A 21,807-nucleotide genomic window follows, 5' to 3' on the forward strand; every position below is an offset into this window, starting at 1 on the left:
TTTACTACTGGAATGTTTTTTTTTTGTTTGTTTTTTTCAAAACTGAACCAGAATTTTATATTTCTACCTGGGACTTGCAAAGACCAGTTTCTGAGTTTTTAGCTATTTGTATGAAAATATTGTTTGTTAAATTTAGTTTAATTTTTCCAGAGGATTTTTACAGCTAGTTTGGTGTTGAGTGAATTTATTTCCCTGAGCTAATAAAGAGTTTTTTGAAGTTTACTCTTTTTTTATACATATATATACAATGGACATTGCTTATTGTGAATATGTATCAACAGGAGAACATCACTACAAATAAAAAAGTGGAATCTGCAGACTTAAGCTACAAATACAACAGTTGATTTACAAAATAAAAGGTTCAGCAGTAACCATTTAGTCATTATGGTTGCCATTTACTGCGAGTAGACATTACTTTTGCATGATTTAAAATCTGAAAAAAATAAAATAAATAAAGGTTACGAGAGACAGAATATGCCAGTCTTACATGATGGGCATATATTACAGAGGATCTTTGATGGAACATTAAAGACAAACAAGACTAAAGTCAATGTGAAAGCAGTGTGGAAGAAACATGCAACAGAGCTAAGTCAGTACTCAGGCTGACAGAGACTCAGATTTACTGTGTGGATTTTGGATTTGTCGCACAACAGACTGGACACCCTAAGTACATCACAAGTACCTGTAACAGACAGTCTGAACCGCTATATCTGAAAACAATTAAACTGGTGTGTAAACATAAAAATCAAGACTTAATTTGGATGCCACAAAAGAGGGTTATCCATGGATTTATTTATTTTGTCTTTTTTGATTATTAAACCATCTTAGTTTAGCAGACTGTGAGTCACTGTTAGAGAAAGATACGGAGAAAGCAGTTAAGACAGATGGCCATTCCAAACCCAGACACACAACATCATCATTTTCCCTGTTACAGCCTGGATAGTTGAGGACAGGACAGCAGGACATCTCATCTCCAGGTTGTCAGTAGGCGGAGGAAGGGGGGGTTGTCACCTGATTGGGGTTTGGAAATACAGTGAGTGAGGCTTAACTTATCCACTGTTTTAAAACACAAAATCGTTTGCACAAGTATTGCAGCTGTAACAGTTCTCAAAAAAAAGACAAAAGTCAAAACAATACAAACTCTTTAAGGGACTTGCGAGTGGCTAAATGAGAAAAAAAGCAATAACTGCAGATAATTTAGATCCACAATTCCCTCAAAATCTCATTTAAACCTCTTCCACAGCTGAGACCTATCGAAGTCCATTAATGACAGAAAGTTGAATGAAATTACATCCCCTTCGTTTATTTAATTTTCATTTTTGGGAGACTTCTTCACACTGAGCGAACGGCATGTGGTGTTCTGAGAGCCGGCTCCACAATTTAACAGAAGGAAAAGGTGCCCGGGGTGGTTCTAAGCGTTTTGCATCTCTTTGCCGATCTTGTAGCTGAGGATCTTGTTCCAGTCGATCTTGGTGCGAGTGACGGGCAGCTGTCTGCGGAGAGCTTTGAAGGTGGTGTCTGACATTGTCTGGTAGTTCTCACTGATAGCCGTCTGGAGGGAAGCATTTATTAGGGATGGAAAGTCATATAAAATAATTACATGCACACATGTTGATCAAATCAAATTCTCACCTGGTAATCATTTTCAGCGTTTTCAATGATTTTTACAAATTCCTGGGCAGTCTGGGTTTCATTCTAGAGATACAAAGGCAGGAATTTACTTTAAACCTACTTTGACATCTTACACATTAACCAAACATAAACATTTATTTATTTTTACTTACAGTCACTACAATGGACTCCTCCACTTCCTTATGGCTCACCAGTTGAACATTACCATCCTCGTAATAATGCACCTGTGGGAAACATAATTATTCATCAAAAACTCTTCACCGTCAAACTTTATCTGCATCCCCACTATTCTAGTCTGTCAGGTCTCACCTGGATCTTCAATACTCCCACCACCTGAGCTGATGACTGACTAATGGTGAACTTCCACTCTGACCTGCACCGGCCATTCCTGAAAAGACAATGACAGGATGATGAGATCATTAGAGTCGAGGTACAATCAGACCATTCTAGCTTTTGAATCTATTATTTACCAAAAGTGACTCATGGCTGTACAGTAAAGTTAACTTCTGTTAAAAAGTATTCCATTTCAAATAAATGCTGTTCTTTTGAACTTATTTATTAAAGAATCGTGGGGGGAAAGTATTACATTCCCACATCACTTTAAGCAGTACCACTTTTCAGCATTGCTGAATATTACATGAATACATTTTTTTTTTAAATATATCAAAAGTGAAAACACATTTTAAATCGTATTAATATTTCATAGTATTACTGTTTTTACAGTATTTTTAATCTAAATGCAGCACTGGTAAGCAGAAGATACTTTAAAAACCTTTTTCTTTTCTGACTCCAAACTTTTGAATGGTAGTGTAAATACATTCATAAATAAAAAGACTTGAAATACTGATAAGAGTTTAAATTCATTTATTATGGGAGATGAAAGAGACTGTAAAGTAACATGAAACAGTTATGTAGGTTGCCACATTATATGACAATATTTAAATGCTTTGATTGAACAATAAGATTTAATTATTCCAGAGAGTCACCTACAAGAAGATAAATCACTGAATATTACTCACCAAAAGTTTTTGGGCTCAAACTTATGACCCTCAATACAAGCAATGATTGTTTGCTGACCGTCAACAGTTTTCCCATACACCTGCAGCAGACACATTAGAACATATGTGTCCAAAGGAGCATGATTTCACAAATAATGGCTGCAATGCATAAATGTATGCATTAACAAAATCATATTATTTTGTTGAGATTCCCATGGGAAAAATGTGTACCGTGCAAACTCCACTGGGATAGTGCTCCTTCACGTAAGCACTGAGCGCTTCATCACAGGCATCTCTCCAGGACCGGAGGCCGGTCTCTCCCTCGTAAGACTGAGGATCGCTCGCTTCCTTTCGGAGGTGATCGAAACGGAATGAAACCCGCTTCCGTGGGTCGAAGAACCGTCCCTGACCCAGATCTCCATGCTCGGTGATCAGAACCTGCAGGAACAGGATTTGCCTTGCTCTTCAGATAGAACTAATCACACACAGAGCTCTACAGCCACTCTCACGCAGCAGCAAACACTCACAGTACAATGACCACACCTGCCCTAATCACACATACAAAGTACACACAGATCTCCAGAGAGTAGAGTTTATACCCAGCTTGAATAAATAATGTGTCAACAGTTTTGAATTGAAAGCACACTAACAACAAAGAGTCTTAGGGTAGCACAGGAACTAAACGTACATGCACATTTACAAAACCTAAACTGAATCTGAGAGTTTGAACTGCAATCAAATCAAGAACCTACCGACTCCTCACTACCGTCCAGTTTGACAGGTGTGAACTGATCCATATTATACTGAGCGAAGGCACTGTGAAACAGAGAAAGAGACAATGCAGCATGAATCCTCTTTATAATCACAAACTTTAAACTACACACAGATGCATCTGGACATACAATGGCAAAAGTATGTGAACCCATTGAAATGAACTGGTTTTCTGCAGTAATTTGCATCTAAGTCACAACAATAAACAAACACAAAGTGCTTAAGCTGACAATTTGACACAAACAATTTGAATTTCGCACGTTTGGACACACCCATTTAACAAGTGGAAAGTGATTCCGTAGACTTCAACAAAAGTCAGTAGTTTGCACACCTGGAGACCAATTAATGAAATGAATTTGAAGGTGTGGTTTAGAGCTACTTTGATTGACAAAAGACTCTAAAAGTGTTTATGCATATCCTACAGGATAATGCCATGGTGGCTTTGATGTTTTTGTTTTATCATCTTTAGCACATTGTGCTTGTCTATTGTTGTGACTTAGAAGAGGACCAGATGGCAAATTACTGCAGAAAAACAGTTCATTCCAAGGGGTCCACATATTTTTTTTTTGCCACTATAACATGAAACACACGGATCTACAAAATAACTTACTGTGCTGCCCCTTCCCGAAGGAGGTTGTCATTGTTGAGGAGAAGTCGCACATCTACAAAAAATAAAAAATAGAAAATGAAGCAAAAACCTGGTGTAATATAAATCTGGTTTGAAATTTCGTCTCGATGAGTGAGATGAGGATCAGCCAACTAAACTGCAAAAGTGCAATGTGTTGTGAAGTGGGATGTCTCCCCAAGCACCATCTCATATATATTTTTCAACTCTTTTAACCCATTCTGTGCAAATCAGTAAAACTGATAAGAATGTATGAAGGTAAATTAGTAGCAAAACTCGAGAACACGTAGATGTGAATTTGAGAACTTGTACAATAAATATTTGTACTTGTACGCGAACATTTACACTCACAGCTCCGATGTGAAAACCTGTAAAATAAAAATCTGAACTTGAACGCTGAGATTTGCACTTGCAGACAATAGTCACAAACCTGTATTCTGAATTTGAAGCTGCAGACAAGTAGTCACAAATGTGTAAAATGCCATTCACAAAGATACATTGACAGACACTAACTTGTAATACAAATGTGCACTTCTTCTAACATTCAAATTCGCAGTACAGCCTCAAATTGGCACTTGCAACTTCTCAAATCTAACACTGCAAGTTCAAATTTAGCACCTTGACTTTTGCTACTCTTTTCGCGATATATTAGGTTTCAAAACTGACTTGTGCACTTGCAACTCAGTGGCGGCGAGAGAGGAAGGGGGGCGGGAGCGGGGGTGTTCAAAGGAGCCGTTTTAATGGTTGGCGCCTAGCCAATGAAATAGGACTTCTGTTATTTGTTAAGATGTCACGAAACACCCGTTTGTGGTGGACTGATATTAAAAGTAATAAATTATGATATATAATAAATAATTTCATTGGCTAGGCGCCAACCAATAAAACGGCTCCTTTGAACACCCCCACTCCCGCCACCACTGAGTTGCAAGTGCACAAGTTAGTTTTGCATCTAATAAATCGCAAAAAGAGTAGCAAAAGTCAAGGCGCGAAATTTGAAATTGCAGTGACAGAAGTTGCAAGTGCCTACTTGAGGTTGTACTGCGAGTGTGAATGTAAGAATAAGTGCAAATATATATTACAAGTTAGTGTCTGTCATTGTATTTTTGTGAATGGCATTTTACAAATTTTTGACCGCTTGTCTGCAGCTTCAAATTCAGAATACAGGTTTGTGACTATTGTCTGCGAGTGCAAATCTCAGCATTCAAGTTCAGATTTTTATTTTACAGGTTTTCACATTGAAGCTGTGAGTGTACATTTTAGCGTACAAGTACAAATATTTATTGTTTCGGACCAATAGACAGCGCCCGAACTTGCCAGTCGCGGGCCGATTTCGATCACGCGACACTGTTACTAAGAGATCCAGACTCTGGAGATCCAGTGAAGAAATCCATTGAATTAGCCTCAGAATTAATAACATCATCGCAGCAAGATCCAGTTAGAAACATTCCGATTCGGCGCAGAGTTCTCTGTTATAAACCATAGATATCAGATCATACAGCGCTGATGTGGAAACCAGGAGAAACACTTATAGAAGGCTTTCACTCCACAAATCAGCAACATTCACCATGGATTTAGGCTAATGTAGTAACTCTAACCATAACTATGGTATTGTGACAGAAATAGTCAAACGCTTACAGGTACTACACATCTTCTTCCAGCACTTCAAAATATCATATATAAATGTTATTTTTAATTTGATGACCAACACATTTTTTGTTAATCCTTCAAATATTGTCCTAAAACTAAACATTTTAAGATGTAAAACTCTTATTTAAAAATAAAAAATAAATTAAATTACCACTGTAAACAGTAGGATTCTTATTGGCTATTTTCAGTCCCTAATATCGATTTTTTCACTAATTTTGCTTTTTAATTAATATTAAGACATTGTAAATGATAATAATTCAAGTTAATTTCATCTAAACCCTAAATTAAGCTTAGTGCTTTATTGTCAGCCCCAGTGCTACCAGATTTTTTTTTGTAGAACTCAGTGGCTCTGCTGCCCTCAAATGTTAGTCTGAACTTAAAATAAAAACTGCACATTGTAATATCTGTATGTTAAGTCTATTTATTATTAAAGAATTTGTCAGTATTACAGTTAAGGTGTGCCCCTAAATTTTCTGCTTGCGCTCCTAAAATTTTCAGTCAGGGACTACAGAGCTCCTAGTAAAAAAAGTTAGTCTGGAGCCCTGAATTCACGCACATGGTCTGCTGTCAGGCTCGTAGAATAGTGTGCTTCAGTACAATATAGAAACTGTCCAATACCGCTTAAATGTTTGGGGTCAGTATGATTTTTTTGAAAGTAGTCTCTAATACTAACCAAGGCTGCATTTATTTGATAAAAAATACAATTTTGACTAAATACAGTACTATTTTAAAATGTCATTTATTCCTGTGATGTAAAAGCTAAATTTTTAGCAGGCATTACTCCAGTGACACATGATTCTTCAGAAATCATTCTAATTTGGTGCTTAAGAATAATTTCGTCCTATGTTAAAGACATACTGCTTAATATTTTTGTGGAAACCATGACACTTGTTCAGGAATCTGTATTCTGCGATTTAAATGAAAGTTCAAACAAACAGCATTTATTTGTAATATAAATCTTTTGTGACATTTTTAATGTTGCTTTTGATCAATAAAATGCTTCCTTGCTGAACAATAGTATTAATTTCATTCAAAATCTTACTGACCCCAAACTTAGTAGTGTAAATGTGCATAGCGTGAAATACTAATGGGTGTTTGATTTTAGTATACATGTCATAGTGTGGAACAGGCCACTTCAGTTCACATTAGCAAGTAGTAAAAGCATTAGGGATGCTCCGATCAAGATTTTTGCAGCCGATACCGATAGCAGATTTCTTGTCATGGTGATCGGCCGTTACTGATGCCGATACCGATGCTTTATATAGGCCTACTTAATACAAGACAAAGATAAATACAAACAAAATGGAGTAGTCTGATGCAGCCCACAAGGTTAAATTAAACATTGTCCAATAGTAAACTTTGGAGGACAACATAAACATTGAATCACCTAAAACAAAGAAGTCTGATGTAACTTAAACCTTGTCCAATACAAGTCTGAGCAGGACAAAAATGAAACAAATAATTTAAACTCCTAAGAAAAAAATTGGAGTAGTTTGACTACTCATTAGAGGGGATGGGCATTTCAAGCAAAAATAATATTCGAAGATCGCTGGGAATTATTAGATTATTATTCTAAAATCCCCCATATGCAGGCACACATGCATGTATAGGCCACACACAGGAGAAAAGTGGAGTGGTCTGACGTTTAAATATAACTTAAAAACGTAAATATACATTTCATATTTGTTTTATATAATATAATGTTCTTTTTTTAATTTCATCTATGTTGATTATATGAAAAAGGAACCGCATGAGATGAGTAAGATAGGATCATAAGATGCCCAATATATCAGGAGACATTTGGAATGTGTCAGACATGATTTTGACCACTTAATTAAGTTTTGTTTTTTCAGAAAGCCTTTCTTTAAAGTGAATTTCGTTTTGTAAAAATTATATCTTAATTTCAATCCAAGTTTCATCAACAAATTGGCTGGATTTAATAAATAAGAAGCGAAATATAGCAGACAATATAATAGGACACGGAGGCGCCCGCGCGTGACCTGGAGCGTGTCTCATAAATGAACCAAAACTCAGCGTATAAGATACTTGCCTCACAGACCTGAGAACATATAGAAAGCTTGAAATATTTACTTTAAAAAAAGCAATTCAAATCGATAAAAAATGGGGTACTCTCTGCTTATGTAGGCTAATCCATATGAAGTGTGCATTTCTCTCTATAGGCGCGTTCACTACTGCGAAGATGGCGTCAACATCGTCAACTGTATCTTTGCAACCAGAAAACACTAGTTTATTAATAAACATTTAAAATGTATCATGCTGCATAAACATTACTTTTGCCGGTTCTTTGTGGCAAGCTTTATGCATGCGCTTGATATGCGGAAAATAGGCAATATTACGATAACGCTCATTATGGTTTAGTATTTTCTCCCATATATATTTAAGAAAGTAAATTAATATAAATATGCGATTAGACTAATGGCTTAAATGAACTACTACAAATTGACTAGAAAAAAACTTTAGTCGTGCACGGGCAGCCCTACTTATTTCACATATTTCCTAACCAGCATGTCACAGCGGGCGTTCTGAGCGAGCGGCACTGTGTGGACTGAGCGAGCGAAGCAACTCTTCAGAAAGGCGATCTCTCTGGAATCAATACTCCTCTACGTGAGATTTCTTTGAAACATACACGGCAAATAGCTCATTTTTTTCATTGTTTCTAGACACAACATGACTACCAAATAATTTAAGTCCCCACGCATCATGTACCTTCTCACGTTTTGACGTAATCAAATTGTGATCGGTTTGTGAGATCGGCCAAGTTTAGAAAGTACCGATCGAGTTATAAAATGTGATTATCGGCCGATACTGGCCGATCGATCGGAGCATCCCTAAAAAGCTTAATGAAAATCTAGAGCATGTGTTCATGTACAACCACTTTAGACCAAAACTGTAACTGAAAAAGGTCCCAGAACAGAACAGCTTAAATTGACACTCACCATTGAAGACTTCATTGAATTCTCCAGGGGGAGCGTGGGTCACAAAGTTAGATGCGATGCGGACCTGCAGAAATAAAACATAATAAATTACGAGCGGGCACATATTTGCCATACTGAAACACTGTGGGTTCAGCAATACTGAATCACAGCCAGTTTCTAACGGGTGACTCCAGAGCTCAAATTACAACATACATAAACCCTGTAACACTTCAATAACACACACTGCTGAGATCTCAACAATACACATATTCCAAAAAAGTACAACTTACCATTTAAACACTGTTAATACTTCAAAACCACATCACCCACAGTAATAAATGTCCATTAAACATCTCACTCAAACCTAACTTCACAATCTCAAACTTATCTTAAATGTATTTGTGTTTCAGACCAGGACAATTATACATCAGATCTGTTGTGTGCAATTAAAATGATAGTTCACTCAAATACAATATTTTGAAGAATGCCTTTTAAACTGTTTTTGTCCAAATAATAAAAGTCAATGTTTGGGCTGACGATTTGGAGGGGGGGGGGGGATTATATTTGAAACCATATTCATTCACATAACCAGAACTAACCTTCAATTCAAAGCAACTTTCACTGATCACACAAACAACAAAGCATACAGTTAATGTCTTTTGAACCCACTGAGAGGAGCAGTGCAGTTTTCTGACCACCAAAACGCATTTAATGAAGAGAGGGGAAAGAGGTTAACATAAAGGGAAGCACCTGGTGATCTTTCTAATTACCATCTCATGTGGTCTGGCTGGGGAAGTCAGCTGAGCCTGGAACTCAAAGCTTTGACAGTATACAGAAAATTACCACATGTATTAAAGGGGAAGAAAATGTGGCGGTTAAATGCAGCTTTTACTGACAGAGACAGAACGGGGGAAAAAAGCACGAATAAAATCAGTCACCACTGGCCTGCACCATATAAAACTCCAAACTACTGTCAAAATGACAGAACATATGAATAACAGCCTCGGTCATCTTTCACTTGTAATTAATAAGTGGAAAAAGACTCGATTAAAAGTGAAATGTGACCGAGACTAGCATTCTCTTAACATCTCAGTGTGTTTTATTGCAGAAACAACACAATGTATCAATTATGACAGAAATGATATAAATTATGCACTAACTGTTATCCACTCAAACCCGCAGAGATTGCAGACTTCCACCCCAAACACACCCCTTCTTGCGGTCGTAACTTCATCCGGTCGATGTTTTCGGCTCAGATGGCTGTCGTGTCAGGAGGATCTGGCATCTGCTGCCCCACACATGTGTAACTCTACCGGAGCACGGCCCGTTAAAGCCCATCGGCTCGGTTCGGAGTGGGTGGATCTGCTGACATCTATTTCTGAACTCACTCTGGCAGCTAACAGGCTAACAGCTGACACTCACAACACTTCACACTGAAAACAACACGGCCATTTTGACACTAACGTACAGCCAGAGAGTTGTTAAAATTCTGTTTGTTTGTTCGGTGTATCGCTGTTATTCAGTCGGTCTCTGTGTTTTACGGGAGTGCAAAGCTGCGATTTCACTTCCTCACAAATTAGCACATAGCTAACCGGCTAGACTACCTCGCGCTGCTTCCGGAAAGCAGTTACAAGCCCTCTGCAAGCCGAGGGCTTTAATACAAGGACATACGAGCGCATGAATCTGAGTGGTTTGTGAAAGGTAACTTATTGTTTATTTTTACCTTCTCCTCGTCTGAAAGCGGCTCCTCAAAGTCGGTCATCTTGGCTGTGGCAGAGCCTCACGCCGCGGCGCATGCTGGGTAGCGCACGCTGTCACGCTCGTGACCATAATAGGGCAAAACGAAGTGCGAGCCACCGCCTCGCGCAGCTCCTGCTCTCCCCTCCCGCCTCCGGTCTGACAATCGACTAGAAGAGAGGATATGAGGAAGATTTAAAGTTGCACTTTATTAATGCGGATTCATTCATTCACATCGATGACTCGAATCTTTTGAATCAGTTCATAAAAAAAACATTCACTGATTAATTTAGTGGTCCTTCTGCATGTTACAATGTTAAGCCAGTAGGTGGCGAAAAGTGAGCATGTTTTGTCACTTAATCATTCACTCAACCAATTATTTAAAGTCACATGTAATCAAAAATTGACAGTTCTTTTTTTTATGGAATATTGCAGTATTTTATTTATGTTTACTGGCACAAGGGAGGGACAGCCTGTCACTCACATGAGATCACACCAATAGCAAATCACAACAATGCAATACATTCCCAATGGACAAAATCAAGTTGTGCCCTACATTCTTTCTTTTGTCGAGAAGCCGTTTCATTCGAATATACATATAGGGAAGAAAAGGCTGGAACTTCCGTTTCATGCTTACTTTAAACAACACCAAATATATTGAAAGAAGTTGTATTATCCTTTATTGAGAAAGTGTGTAAGAAAACAAATAATACATTTTATTATATAATAATAATTAAAATCTGCATGCCATGCTCCATAACTGAACTGCCTTCACTTTCTGAAATAGAAATTACTTGAGCTTCATAATATCCCAGGTATCCCATTTTAATTTCCATTCCATTTTAATTTTTAAAGTACTTTATTGGTTTGCACACAAATTGGTCAAAGCATATACAAATACACAGACAAGTTATAAAAATACATGGCCCGAGAATATGGCTAAGCAGGTACACACAAACGTTAGGCTATAATAATGATCCAGTAATTTTAATAAAAAATAGTATTACAGTAAAATAAATTGAACGTTCAGATTAATTTCTTCTGCAGTCCTGCAGACAGCAGTGTTTATCTAACATTTGAACTCCTGTTCAATGTAAAAAAAAAAAAAAAAGAAGAAAAAAAACTTTATTGAACAGCAGATGGCACCATTAGTGTGAGAAGCACCTTCAAAACTAAAACCATAGTGGTGAAATCACTGCAGGCCAACAACATGCACATCTGGGGCCTGTTATATTCTCAAGAAGATATTTGAGAATATCCGTCTACCTACCTCAAAATTCACTAATTCAAAAGGAGATAAATAGATAAAGTTCTGATAGGGAAAGATGACCTTTCAAATAAATGTTTCACCTGCTGAAGTAACTGTACAATACATGCACAAAAGTGGTTTTAGAGTGTATGCCAAAAACATAAATGAAATGAACATATGAATGTAAACAGGGCATTATGAAAGTCGATCTCAGAAAGAGGATGATCCATCGGACTTCATTTTTTACATCCTGGAACTAATGTGCTTGCTTGGAGAGAACGGGGTCTTTACGCCCCTATTTTCCCCTTTCTCTCTCTGCTCCTCTGTCATGTCCTGTTGTTGAAACCACAGATTCTGGTGAACTCCTTGTTTTCCAGAGACTGGATACAAAAAGGTTTATCTCATACCTAAGCTACATATAGCACCATACAGGGCCTCAATATTTCAACCTTACAGATTAAATGATTCTTAACAGAGCAGAATTAAACAAAGCAAAGGCAAACATATCGTTCAGATTTACAAATTCTTTCCTCAACCTTTCAAACAGCTTTCAAGCATGGACGTATGATATCTGAACAGAAAAAAGTGAAATTATATACAGAGAGGAATATTTTCTTATAGGCTAGTGAGGGCATTCCCATAAAGAGTACAGTTGAAGACCGCAAAACTGTAACTGGAACAAATGTGTGTGCGTGTTTACTTGTACAGTTATCTTTGTGAGGACCAGTTTGAGTTTTAGACCTTCAGAGTGAGGACAACTGTCGGCCGGTCCTCATGACACCCCTTTAAAGGGCTGTTTGAGAGTTAATTCTTCGTTATGGGGTTAAGATTAGAATTAAGTTTAATGTTATGGTTAGGCACTTCGTTGTGACGGTTAAGGTTAGGGAAAGGGGCTAGGGATTGCATTATATCAATGAACGTACTCACAAAGACTCATGCAAGTGTGTGTGTGTGTGTGTGTGTGTGTGTGTCTGTGTGAACTTTTTCAAGCCTTATCATCACAACACAGCAAAATAGGGGCAGTGAGGGAAGAGAGAAGTGAGAGACAAAGTCATCCATCACTAATGTTTCATCTCTTTGATCATAACCAACATTAGTGTCTATTGGTTTATATTTCTTGGTTTCATCTCCCTTGCACTGAACTTTGCAGTTAAAATCCCTGTATGTGCGTGCGCAGTGAGGAAGTGAGGTGTGTTCCCACGACCTGTGCGTGTAGTAACCTTACCTCCCTTTGATCCTGCTTTGCCCTGATAGATTCTGCCTCACACACACACACATACTTGGAAAGGCACTGATGTGATGTGACAGTTGTTAAGGCCTCCTGCTTTGATGTGGAGGGATATGTGGAGGTATTATCCCTTTTGTGGTCCAATCAAACACAGAGACTTCTTCAAAACCACATGAGAAGCTTTTGTTACTTCACAGCAGAGGAGACAGTGGATTTTGGTGCCATTATTATTGGTAAAAATGATGATTGTTTTCAAGCAGGTTTCTTTGAACACTGTCCTTGTACTCAATTGGTCGTCAAAACAGACAAACCCCGCCCCAAACACACACAATTGGTTGAGCCACTGTGTTCCATGTCAGGCTGCTTTAACAAACAACTTGCAAGTGCCAAAGATGCATTTAATCTCTTCAGGGAAATCTGTAAATGGCTTGCATATAAATATGGATGGGAGAAAGTAGGGCTTAGTGTGACCAACTCCCCTCCCATACATTATTGCCAAAAGAATGCAATAACAGCTTCGGGAGAAATAATACACAAGAATATAGACACTGGGAATCATACAAAATAAAATAAAACTAGCATAATATAATATAATATAATATAATATAATATAATATAATATAATATAATATAATATAATATAATATAATATAATATAATATAATATAATATAATGTTTCTTTAAAAAAGTTGCATTCACTTTAAAAAAGATCCTTTAAAAGGCAAACTTTTCCTGAGAAACAATAAATGTATTCAATTTTTAATTTTTCCATTGCTTGAAGTGTTGTTTTTTTTCATATTCTCTCACATGCGTTTTTGGATTGTATGATTCATTTGACTTTTTTTAGCCTATGCATTAGAGCTGATTTGAAGCCTCATTCTCTCTCTGAATTTAAAGACATTGAGGTGACATAAAGCTGGTCCCACCAACACAGATTGCACCAACAGGATGCTGTCAAGGGCCTCTGCTTTGCCAGAAGGGTTTACCTTCTATTTTATTAAACATCTCAAACCATGGCAGCTCATGCATTTGAGACACAAAAACAAAGCCAAAGAGTCCATAGAGACCTCCAGTTATCCAGATGGAGTGTTCTGTGCCTTAGCGGATCAAACACAGCTTGACAGACTTTACTTTGTGGCTTTATATGTGATGGGAATAACTGCTATTATCAACTGTTGGTCTCATATACGATTGCTGTGTCACAACCAATCAGACTGATTCATCTCCACTGAGGAATTCTGGTTACGACTCAAAAGAGTCTTTAGCACTAACACACACACAGTGAGGACAGTGAAAAATCCCTCACGCAGATGCTATCATTCCTCTAAACCCAGACAGCAACACAGAGACAGAGGAGGGGGACAGAAGGTCAGGTTTGTTTGACGGTAAAGCATCACAACACCCTGCAGCGTTTGTTTTTGCTGCTGGTGTTTAAGGGGAGAAGAGTGCTATCAGCACGTTCAGGTGTGTGTCGGGATGTTTGTGTATGTGTGTGTGTGGTAATTGGTGATGGTGTTTTGGGTAAACTCCAGGGAAAACTCTTGTTAAGTTAAAGTGATTCATTAATGGTATCTGACTTTTTCTGATCACTTTATGACACTTTATGTAATCTTCACGTAATACAGAAAAACTGAGAATCTAAGAAATCAAAGCATCTTTCAGACACCTTTATGAGACATGAAATAAACCTCGAGGGATATACATTAATTTGACTGGACCGTGATAGTCAGAAATCATCCAAAACCATCTGAGGAGGATTGTGCGTGATTGTCAAGAACAACTGGGCAACAAACATCACGGTGTGTGGAACTTATTGTTCAGCCCATTACGAACTATTATCGGTGTCATTCAGGCCACACTATCTGCCCTGTGAGTTTGGACAAATAACTGTTATCTTAGTTTATGTACCTGGCCCAAATTTTGTATTTGCAGCCGAGGGCATTGCTGCCAGCTACAACATGGCACTATACGTAACTCACCGGATGATCCAGTGTTCCTCTTGGGGGATTTTAATAACTGTGAATTATCTGCGTTTCTGCCGAATCTGCAAAAGTACATAACCTGCCCGACGAGACTGAGTAAAACCTTGGACAAATGTTTTGGTAATGTAGATGGTGCTTATGTACCGAGGTCACACCCACCATAAGGACGTTCAGACCATAATGTAATCCATCTGGTTCCAAAATATAGACAGATACTAAAAAGGTCTGAACCTGTTATTCATGAGTTCCAGTCATGGACTAAAGACTCAATTGAAAACCTAAGAGATTGCTTTGAGAGCACAGATTGGAATCTGTTTTTTAATGATTTTAATTGTTGCAATGATGATGATGATGAGTCTTTTTTGTACAGTTTTTGTACAGAGGCAGTGTTAAACAAGAATGTTAGAATATTTCCAAATAACAAACCCTGGATTAACAAAGATCTTAATCTCTAAAAGAGAAAATAATGGCTTTTCTAAGTAATGAAACAGACAGGGTAAGAGAATTAAATAAAGAAATTAAATATAAGATAAAGGAGGCACAATTGACCCTTCACAAAGACCCGCCCCCCTTAGTTACTGTCGCTATGTCCGACAAGCTAAGCGCGCTCTCACGAACACACCATGTTCTCACGCAGTGAAAAATACATCGCGGATCAGAGAGGAGACTGACAATACGCTGACAGACAGGACAGACCAGGTTACTTTTCGGTTACTTTTGATATGAAACATATTAAACAAAGTCTCACCTTTCAACTTTGGTTATTTTTAAAAAGAAATTTAAACAATACCGTTTTGTAGCTCTTTAATGTGTCGTGACAGATCGCTGTAGAGCCTCAGTTAAAAATGCTCGTGAACTGATAATCTCTTCCTTCTAGTTCATTTATAGCATCAAATAAACATGAATGAACATAAGAAGGAATGTTGTTTTAACCGCGGAAAGGCGTCAGTATATTCAGTTTTTGAAGTTAAAATCCTCCCATGTTAATCTACTAACTCTCCTGACTGCTTTGTCGGACAAAATGGCGGATGGCGAAATACAATTGGTCAGATCACCTGTCAATCAAGCTCCCTGCGAAGGGTCAATTACAGTACAAAGGTAAAATCGAAAATGAATTTAAAACGGGTAATGTCAGAGATGCATGGAAAGGATTAAACATACTGATGGGCAAACAAAAGAAACGGGCACAATTGTCTGATGATGACCCCCATAGCTTTGTAAATAATTTAAATGCTTTATAATTCAAGTTTTTACAACAATGTAGGCATTTAGTATAATGTCACTGTGACAGAATCTGAACCTTTGAAAATAGAGGTAGGGGAGGTTATCAAAGTGCTCCGTGGAATCAAACCAAATTAGGCTACCGGTCCAGAAGGCCTTAGGGGTATTTTTTTAAAAGAATGCGCAGTAAAACTTGGGCATGTTTGCACTAGGCTGTTTAAGATCTTTTTAGATGCTGGTTTTGTGCCAGTGGTATGGAAAAACACTGCTGTTATCCCAGTACCTAAAACTTCTAATGCCAGAGCTCCTAAGGACCTTCGCCCAATTGCCCTTACATCTGTGCTGTGTAAATGCATGGGGCGTATACTGAGTAAGGAACTTTAGCGCAAATTAACGGCTCTGTAGACCCATTACAATTTGCTTACATGCCGAATCGGAGCACAGTTGATGCCTCCTTGACCTTACTTCATAAGGCTCAGCATCATTTAGATAAAACAAATGCTCATGTCAGAATGCTTTTAGTGGATTTTACATCAGCATTTAACACTGTACAGCCACAAATCTTGAAAGGAAGGTTGCGAGATTTAGGTGTAAGTAGCTGGTTAATTTTATGGATTGAGAAATTCCTAAGTAATAGGCCCCAACGAGTCTTTCATGCTGTTTACGCCAAATTCTGACTCTACCATCAGCCACCCGAATGTCCTAGCAGAAATTGAGACTCGTCAGAAACAGACAACGTTTTTTCCCATCTTCTATTGTCCAATTTTGGTGAGTCTGTGCGAACTGTAGCATCAGTTTCCTGTTCTTAGCTGACAGGAGTGTCACCCGGTGTGGCAGCCTGTTCTCACGTAAATGCGTCTCTATTGCACGCATTGTGTATTATCGTGTAATTTATACGCGAAAATTAGTTTTCACGTGCATATGATACGCAGTTTTTGCGTGCATTTGATACGCCATTAATTGCGTGTAATACACACGCACCCCACACGACTAATCCTACCCATGCGTATCATATGCACGTACCCTACCACTACTAAACCTACCCTAAACCTACCCATGCATATCATATGCACGTAAAAACTCATTTTGGCGTATACATTGCACGATAAACACCATGCGTGCTATAAAGACGCATTTAGTGTGCATGGGTTGGGTGTGGTGTTCTGCTGCAGCCCTTTTTCTTCAAGGTTCAACGTATTGTATGTTGTTCAGAGATTCTCTTCTGCAGACCTCGGTTGTAACGAGTGGTTATTTGAGATAATGTTGCCTTTCTATCAGCTCGAACCAGTCTGGCCATTCTCCTCTGAACTCTGGCATCAACGAGGCATTTTCTCCCACAGAACATTACCAAAATATTTCCAAAATATTGAATAGTTTCAGTTTTAGTTAACAACAACAACAATGGTCTTCACTGAGCAAATGTTCTGTTCTCTCTCACACATATTGTCTCTTTCTTTTGCAATGTATCTTGTAACAAACTGAAAGTACTGGCTGCTCAAAAATTGTAACAAAGCAAGAAAAAAAGGAAGAGAAAAAAAAGGATGAAACCCTTCAATCTCTTTCTCTAAAAGTACTGGGAAAGATACAGATGAATGAATCGAGGAGAAAAACAGAAGAACAAGACTCTTTTATTGCTCAGAGATTGTTCTTTCAGTGCTCAAGTGGCTTTAGTATGTTCTCAGGTATTTTATATATCAACTTGGCCTCAGATGTTTTCCCTAGAAGAGAAATAAAGAACAAAAACAAATGAGTCAATTGTTGACTTGGTCTTAGAAGTATTTGTGAGAAAGACTTTTTATGTTCAAACTTTGGTCTCTTTGTGAATTTGTGCACAGTGTGAGACTTTGTAGAGACCTGAGATTACCAAGGCCTCCATTTGCTCTCCATTTAATCTCATTGCTTTGTCTGAGAAACAACTATAATATTAAAAATATGCCCGATTGACCTGTGGGGGTCAAGAGGGAGAAAGAGAGAGTGAGAACGATTATCGAAAGTGAGATGTCGTGATATTGCAGATGTACATCTCTGTGATGTGCTGTTGCTCTAGTTGAGTGGGAATGTGTTTATTGAAATGTTTACTGAGACTTTCAAACATGTGCAAACATCTCTCTCTCTCTCTCTCTCTCTCTCTCTCTCTCTCTCTCTCTCTTTCTCTTTCTCTCTCACTCTCTCTCTCTAAGTTCCACTATTTAGAAAAAAATAAGTAGGTCTCCACACCTGTGTCAGAAATGTACAGGTGTTTTAATCTCATTTTCTTCACATCTCCGTCAGTCATCCGCTACACTATCTCTGTCTCTTTCTAGCCCCCCACACACGTCATCTCTCTCTAACAGCTGTAGATGGGCAGAATATATGGCTATGTAAACACATTAGGAGTCTGTTTATGACTGAGTAAACCCCGACAGTTTAAACACTTTTGAGAAATGTGATTTGAGAGTCAAAGTGAAGTGCTGTGAGAGGGAGCGCCGTTAAGGTGTCCCTGGCATGCCTGTTTATTTTGGTTGGAGTGTCCTTGCCATCGAGCGAGGGCGAGGGGGGGATGATGTCAGCTCTGAGACAATTTGAGAGAAATGTCAAACAAACCAAGGAGCAAAAAAGAAGAACTCAGCTGTTACAATGTGTGTAAGGGTGTGTTTGTTTGTGTACGTGTTTTGTCTGCACATTGGTTTGTTAGTAATGCGATGGGAATCGTAGGGATTGAAAATATCTGGTTCTGATTTGACTGAATTATGTTCCTTAACGATTCCATTGCATTAATTTTGAGGAAGAAAGAGAATACATTTTTAAGATAAAGTATTTACTTCTCTCAACAACCTATTTTCAAATGACAAGGTAATTTTCAGTGGTTTTCAAATGGGAAAACTTTATTTTATTTCACTGCATTGTAAAGCATAAAGTAATTTTTTAATTTGTTACATTTTATTTAAAAATATTGTTCCTTAATATTAAATCGGGAGAAATCGAGACCGCTCTCCGAGACAGCAGAAAAGTGTTACAAGAACAGTTTGCTTACATTCCCATTAAGTCATGAAAATGTTATTTCTGAATGTTCTTATATTGTCCAAACCGTCCAGTTTAAAAAAAAATATTTTTATTTTTATTTTTTTTAAATAACGTTAAAGGAACATTCCATTTGATCATTTTGCAAACATTATGGAATCATTAGGCTACTTTTGAATGTTCTAGGAACGATCTGAAACAAGTGGGAGACTGGGGAGTGTTGCAACCGTCAGTTTTTCAGAAAATAGTTGTCATTATATCAAAGTATGACAGTTATAAATCACATCCCCTGTTAAGACGTAGGGCCCTATCTTGCACCCGCGCAAAGCGGACTTTTCCTACCACAGACGCACACCGGCAAACTAGGGAATGAACTTGCGCTCCCTGGGCGGTTCAGCGCAAAGAAAAGGAGGCGTGTTCCGGCGCAAACAATCCCTGGTGCTATTTTGCATTTCCAGAAAACAATTGCGCCACTGACCAGAAAAACACAAGTCTAAAGTCAGTGGCGCGTTGCGCGTACATTCAGATGCTATTTTAAGCGCGCATGCGTCGACATAAAACAGTGTGAACAACGCGCATACACTGTAGATGATTCTCTCATCTAAACAGATGCATTTTCCTTTTTGCAAATGATACATTATTATAAGGAAAAATATTAAAACACAAGGGAAATAATTGTTGTGTCAATGGAAAAAATAGGCATAAAGCTTACACATTTACCCAAATTATTATATGCATGTTTAACCGAAGCTAATTTGGGTGGGTTTGTCCCATCCCCAATGTCACTTCTCTTTCTTTTACGGCCCTGACGAGAACATTGATCTCCTCGGCTGAGAACCGATTCTGAAGCGCGCCTGGTAAATGCGCCGTTATGGCGCCATGGAACAAGCGCACCTCGTTCATCATGCTCTTAAAGGGAATGTGATAAGCTCTTATTGGTTTTTTTCCCGTTACGCCCAAATCACACCTATGAATAATGAAGCTACTTCCGACCGACCCTTATAGATTTGCGTCGAGCGCAAGAGTCATTTATCCCGCCGGTTAAATAGCAACAGCGCCGAGATCCGGCCACAAAGTTACTTGCGCTTTGCGCTTGACACTTGCGTTGTAGAGTTTTTTTGTTGCGCATTGAGGGATTTATGTGGTAAATGTGTTTTATTAATAATTTATGCGCATGTCTTCTTATCTGATTTTTTTTAGAATATGTTTCATATCAAATCATTATTTTCGGTGAACCTGTTAGATTGGTTCGCAAATCACACTGAATGATTCATTGTGCAAAACAAACTGGACATACTGTATATTATACAGTTGTTTGCTATTCGACTCATTGATTCAATGTTCCGGTCGTAGCGACTCTCCCGTTAACAACACACAGGAAGTGTTGTCAACACACAACCAATGATCTGGTCTTAACAACCTGTGAAACCAAGTGAACAGGAAAGGTGGTTTTTGAGTGTCCGTATTTTAATAGTTTGACCCTGACCCCATAATCCCAGGAATCAAAATTTTGTGAAGTGTGTTCAGAGAGCAGGTACATTTGAACGCACAGTCTCTAAGCAACTTCAAAGGCACCTGAATCCCCCAGCCTTCTATCTGTCTGCTCTCTCTCTCTCTCTCGCTCTTGCGCACTCATACCTTTCAGAATGCTGGAATTTCATGCATTTGACCCGGAGACCCTCAAGCCAACAAGCCGAGTCAGCACTCATTCACTCATACATGTAATCAGCTAATCAATATTGCATAACAACATAATATATCAAATCAGCTCAGGTCTATTTATAGTAGTACTACTGTACTTCACAAGTAGAAAAACATCTAAAGTGGCTACAATGGCAAGACTACTAATTAAAGACTACTAAGATTAATATTAAAATAAAGAAAACTTTGGTAACACTTTATTTTACAGTGACATTCAAACATGTAGTTACTAGTAATAATAATAACTTATACATTAACAATAAATTATGCAATAACTTATGCAACTAACGATAAACCAAACCATAATCCTAACCATATAGTAAGTACATAGTTGCTTAATATTACTCAGTACTTAAATGTATAATTACATTGTAACAAATACACTTTAAAATAGAAACTTTATAAAACATAAAAAATAAAATATATATATATATATATATTTTCTTCTTCTTTTTTTTCGGATTTCTAGGTCACTAATCAAATAAGTGTGTTTGTAATAATAGTCAGACAGTCACTTGTTTCCACTGAAGCATAACACGCTCTTTTGGATCTTTCTCAAATTAGGCTAGAGAACATTATCATCAGGTTGTCACAAAAACGTCATCCAGCTTCAGTGCTACTGTCACCAGACATTCTCAAATGCAAGTTAGTAACCGAGTACGTTCTCTTACGAGAGTGTCTCTCGTACTGCGTAATATCTCACGCTATGGGGAACACAGTGTAACACGCCGTGCATCACACCAAAGTCCCAAGGGCAGAAGCCCGGGGCTCATATAGTGCATAATCATCTTAGACTCACATACCACTTTTCCACCAACAAGAACCAGGTGCTGGTTCAGAGGAAGAGCTAGTGCCGGTTCGGAGTTGGTTCGACTGATGAGCTTTCAAAGAACCGGTTTGCCTTTCCACAGGCTAGAGAGCCATCGCAGAGCCAGATCTTACGTCATCTCATGTTGCCCAGCAACGCTAGCGCGGCAGCGCCAAACACAAACACACCAGACTTGTTCGACATGGTTCGGCTTCTCTCAGACCGATCGGCGCAAGACATCGAAGCACTGCGAGAGCGATCCAAAAGCAGA

The 21,807-nt window shown here is 38.2% G+C and overlaps 1 protein-coding gene across 2 annotated transcripts; it reads right to left on the reverse strand.

Moving 5' to 3' along the window:
- Positions 1–772: 772 nt before the first annotated feature.
- capza1b (capping actin protein of muscle Z-line subunit alpha 1b) lies at positions 773–10,672 on the reverse strand. 2 transcript variants are annotated; one of them, XM_077223383.1, is made up of 10 exons: positions 10,333–10,672; positions 8,631–8,694; positions 4,012–4,063; positions 3,383–3,446; positions 2,862–3,068; positions 2,652–2,731; positions 1,942–2,020; positions 1,785–1,856; positions 1,633–1,695; positions 773–1,552 (listed from the first exon to the last, which is right to left on the reverse strand). In XM_077223383.1, the coding sequence occupies exons 1-10, from the start codon at positions 10,369–10,371 to the stop codon at positions 1,412–1,414; spliced, it is 861 nt and encodes a 286-aa protein (XP_077079498.1). In that variant the 5' UTR covers positions 10,372–10,672; the 3' UTR covers positions 773–1,411. The 2 variants fall into 2 exon arrangements, with proteins under 2 accessions (XP_077079498.1, XP_077079499.1); XM_077223384.1 differs by having other exon boundaries at positions 9,820–10,380.
- Between the last annotated feature and the right edge of the window lie 11,135 nt (positions 10,673–21,807).

This window comes from Siphateles boraxobius, unplaced genomic scaffold (assembly GCF_051911475.1).
Source record: "Siphateles boraxobius isolate OS27281-9 unplaced genomic scaffold, OSU_SipBor_1 9, whole genome shotgun sequence".
NCBI lineage: Eukaryota > Metazoa > Chordata > Actinopteri > Cypriniformes > Leuciscidae > Siphateles > Siphateles boraxobius.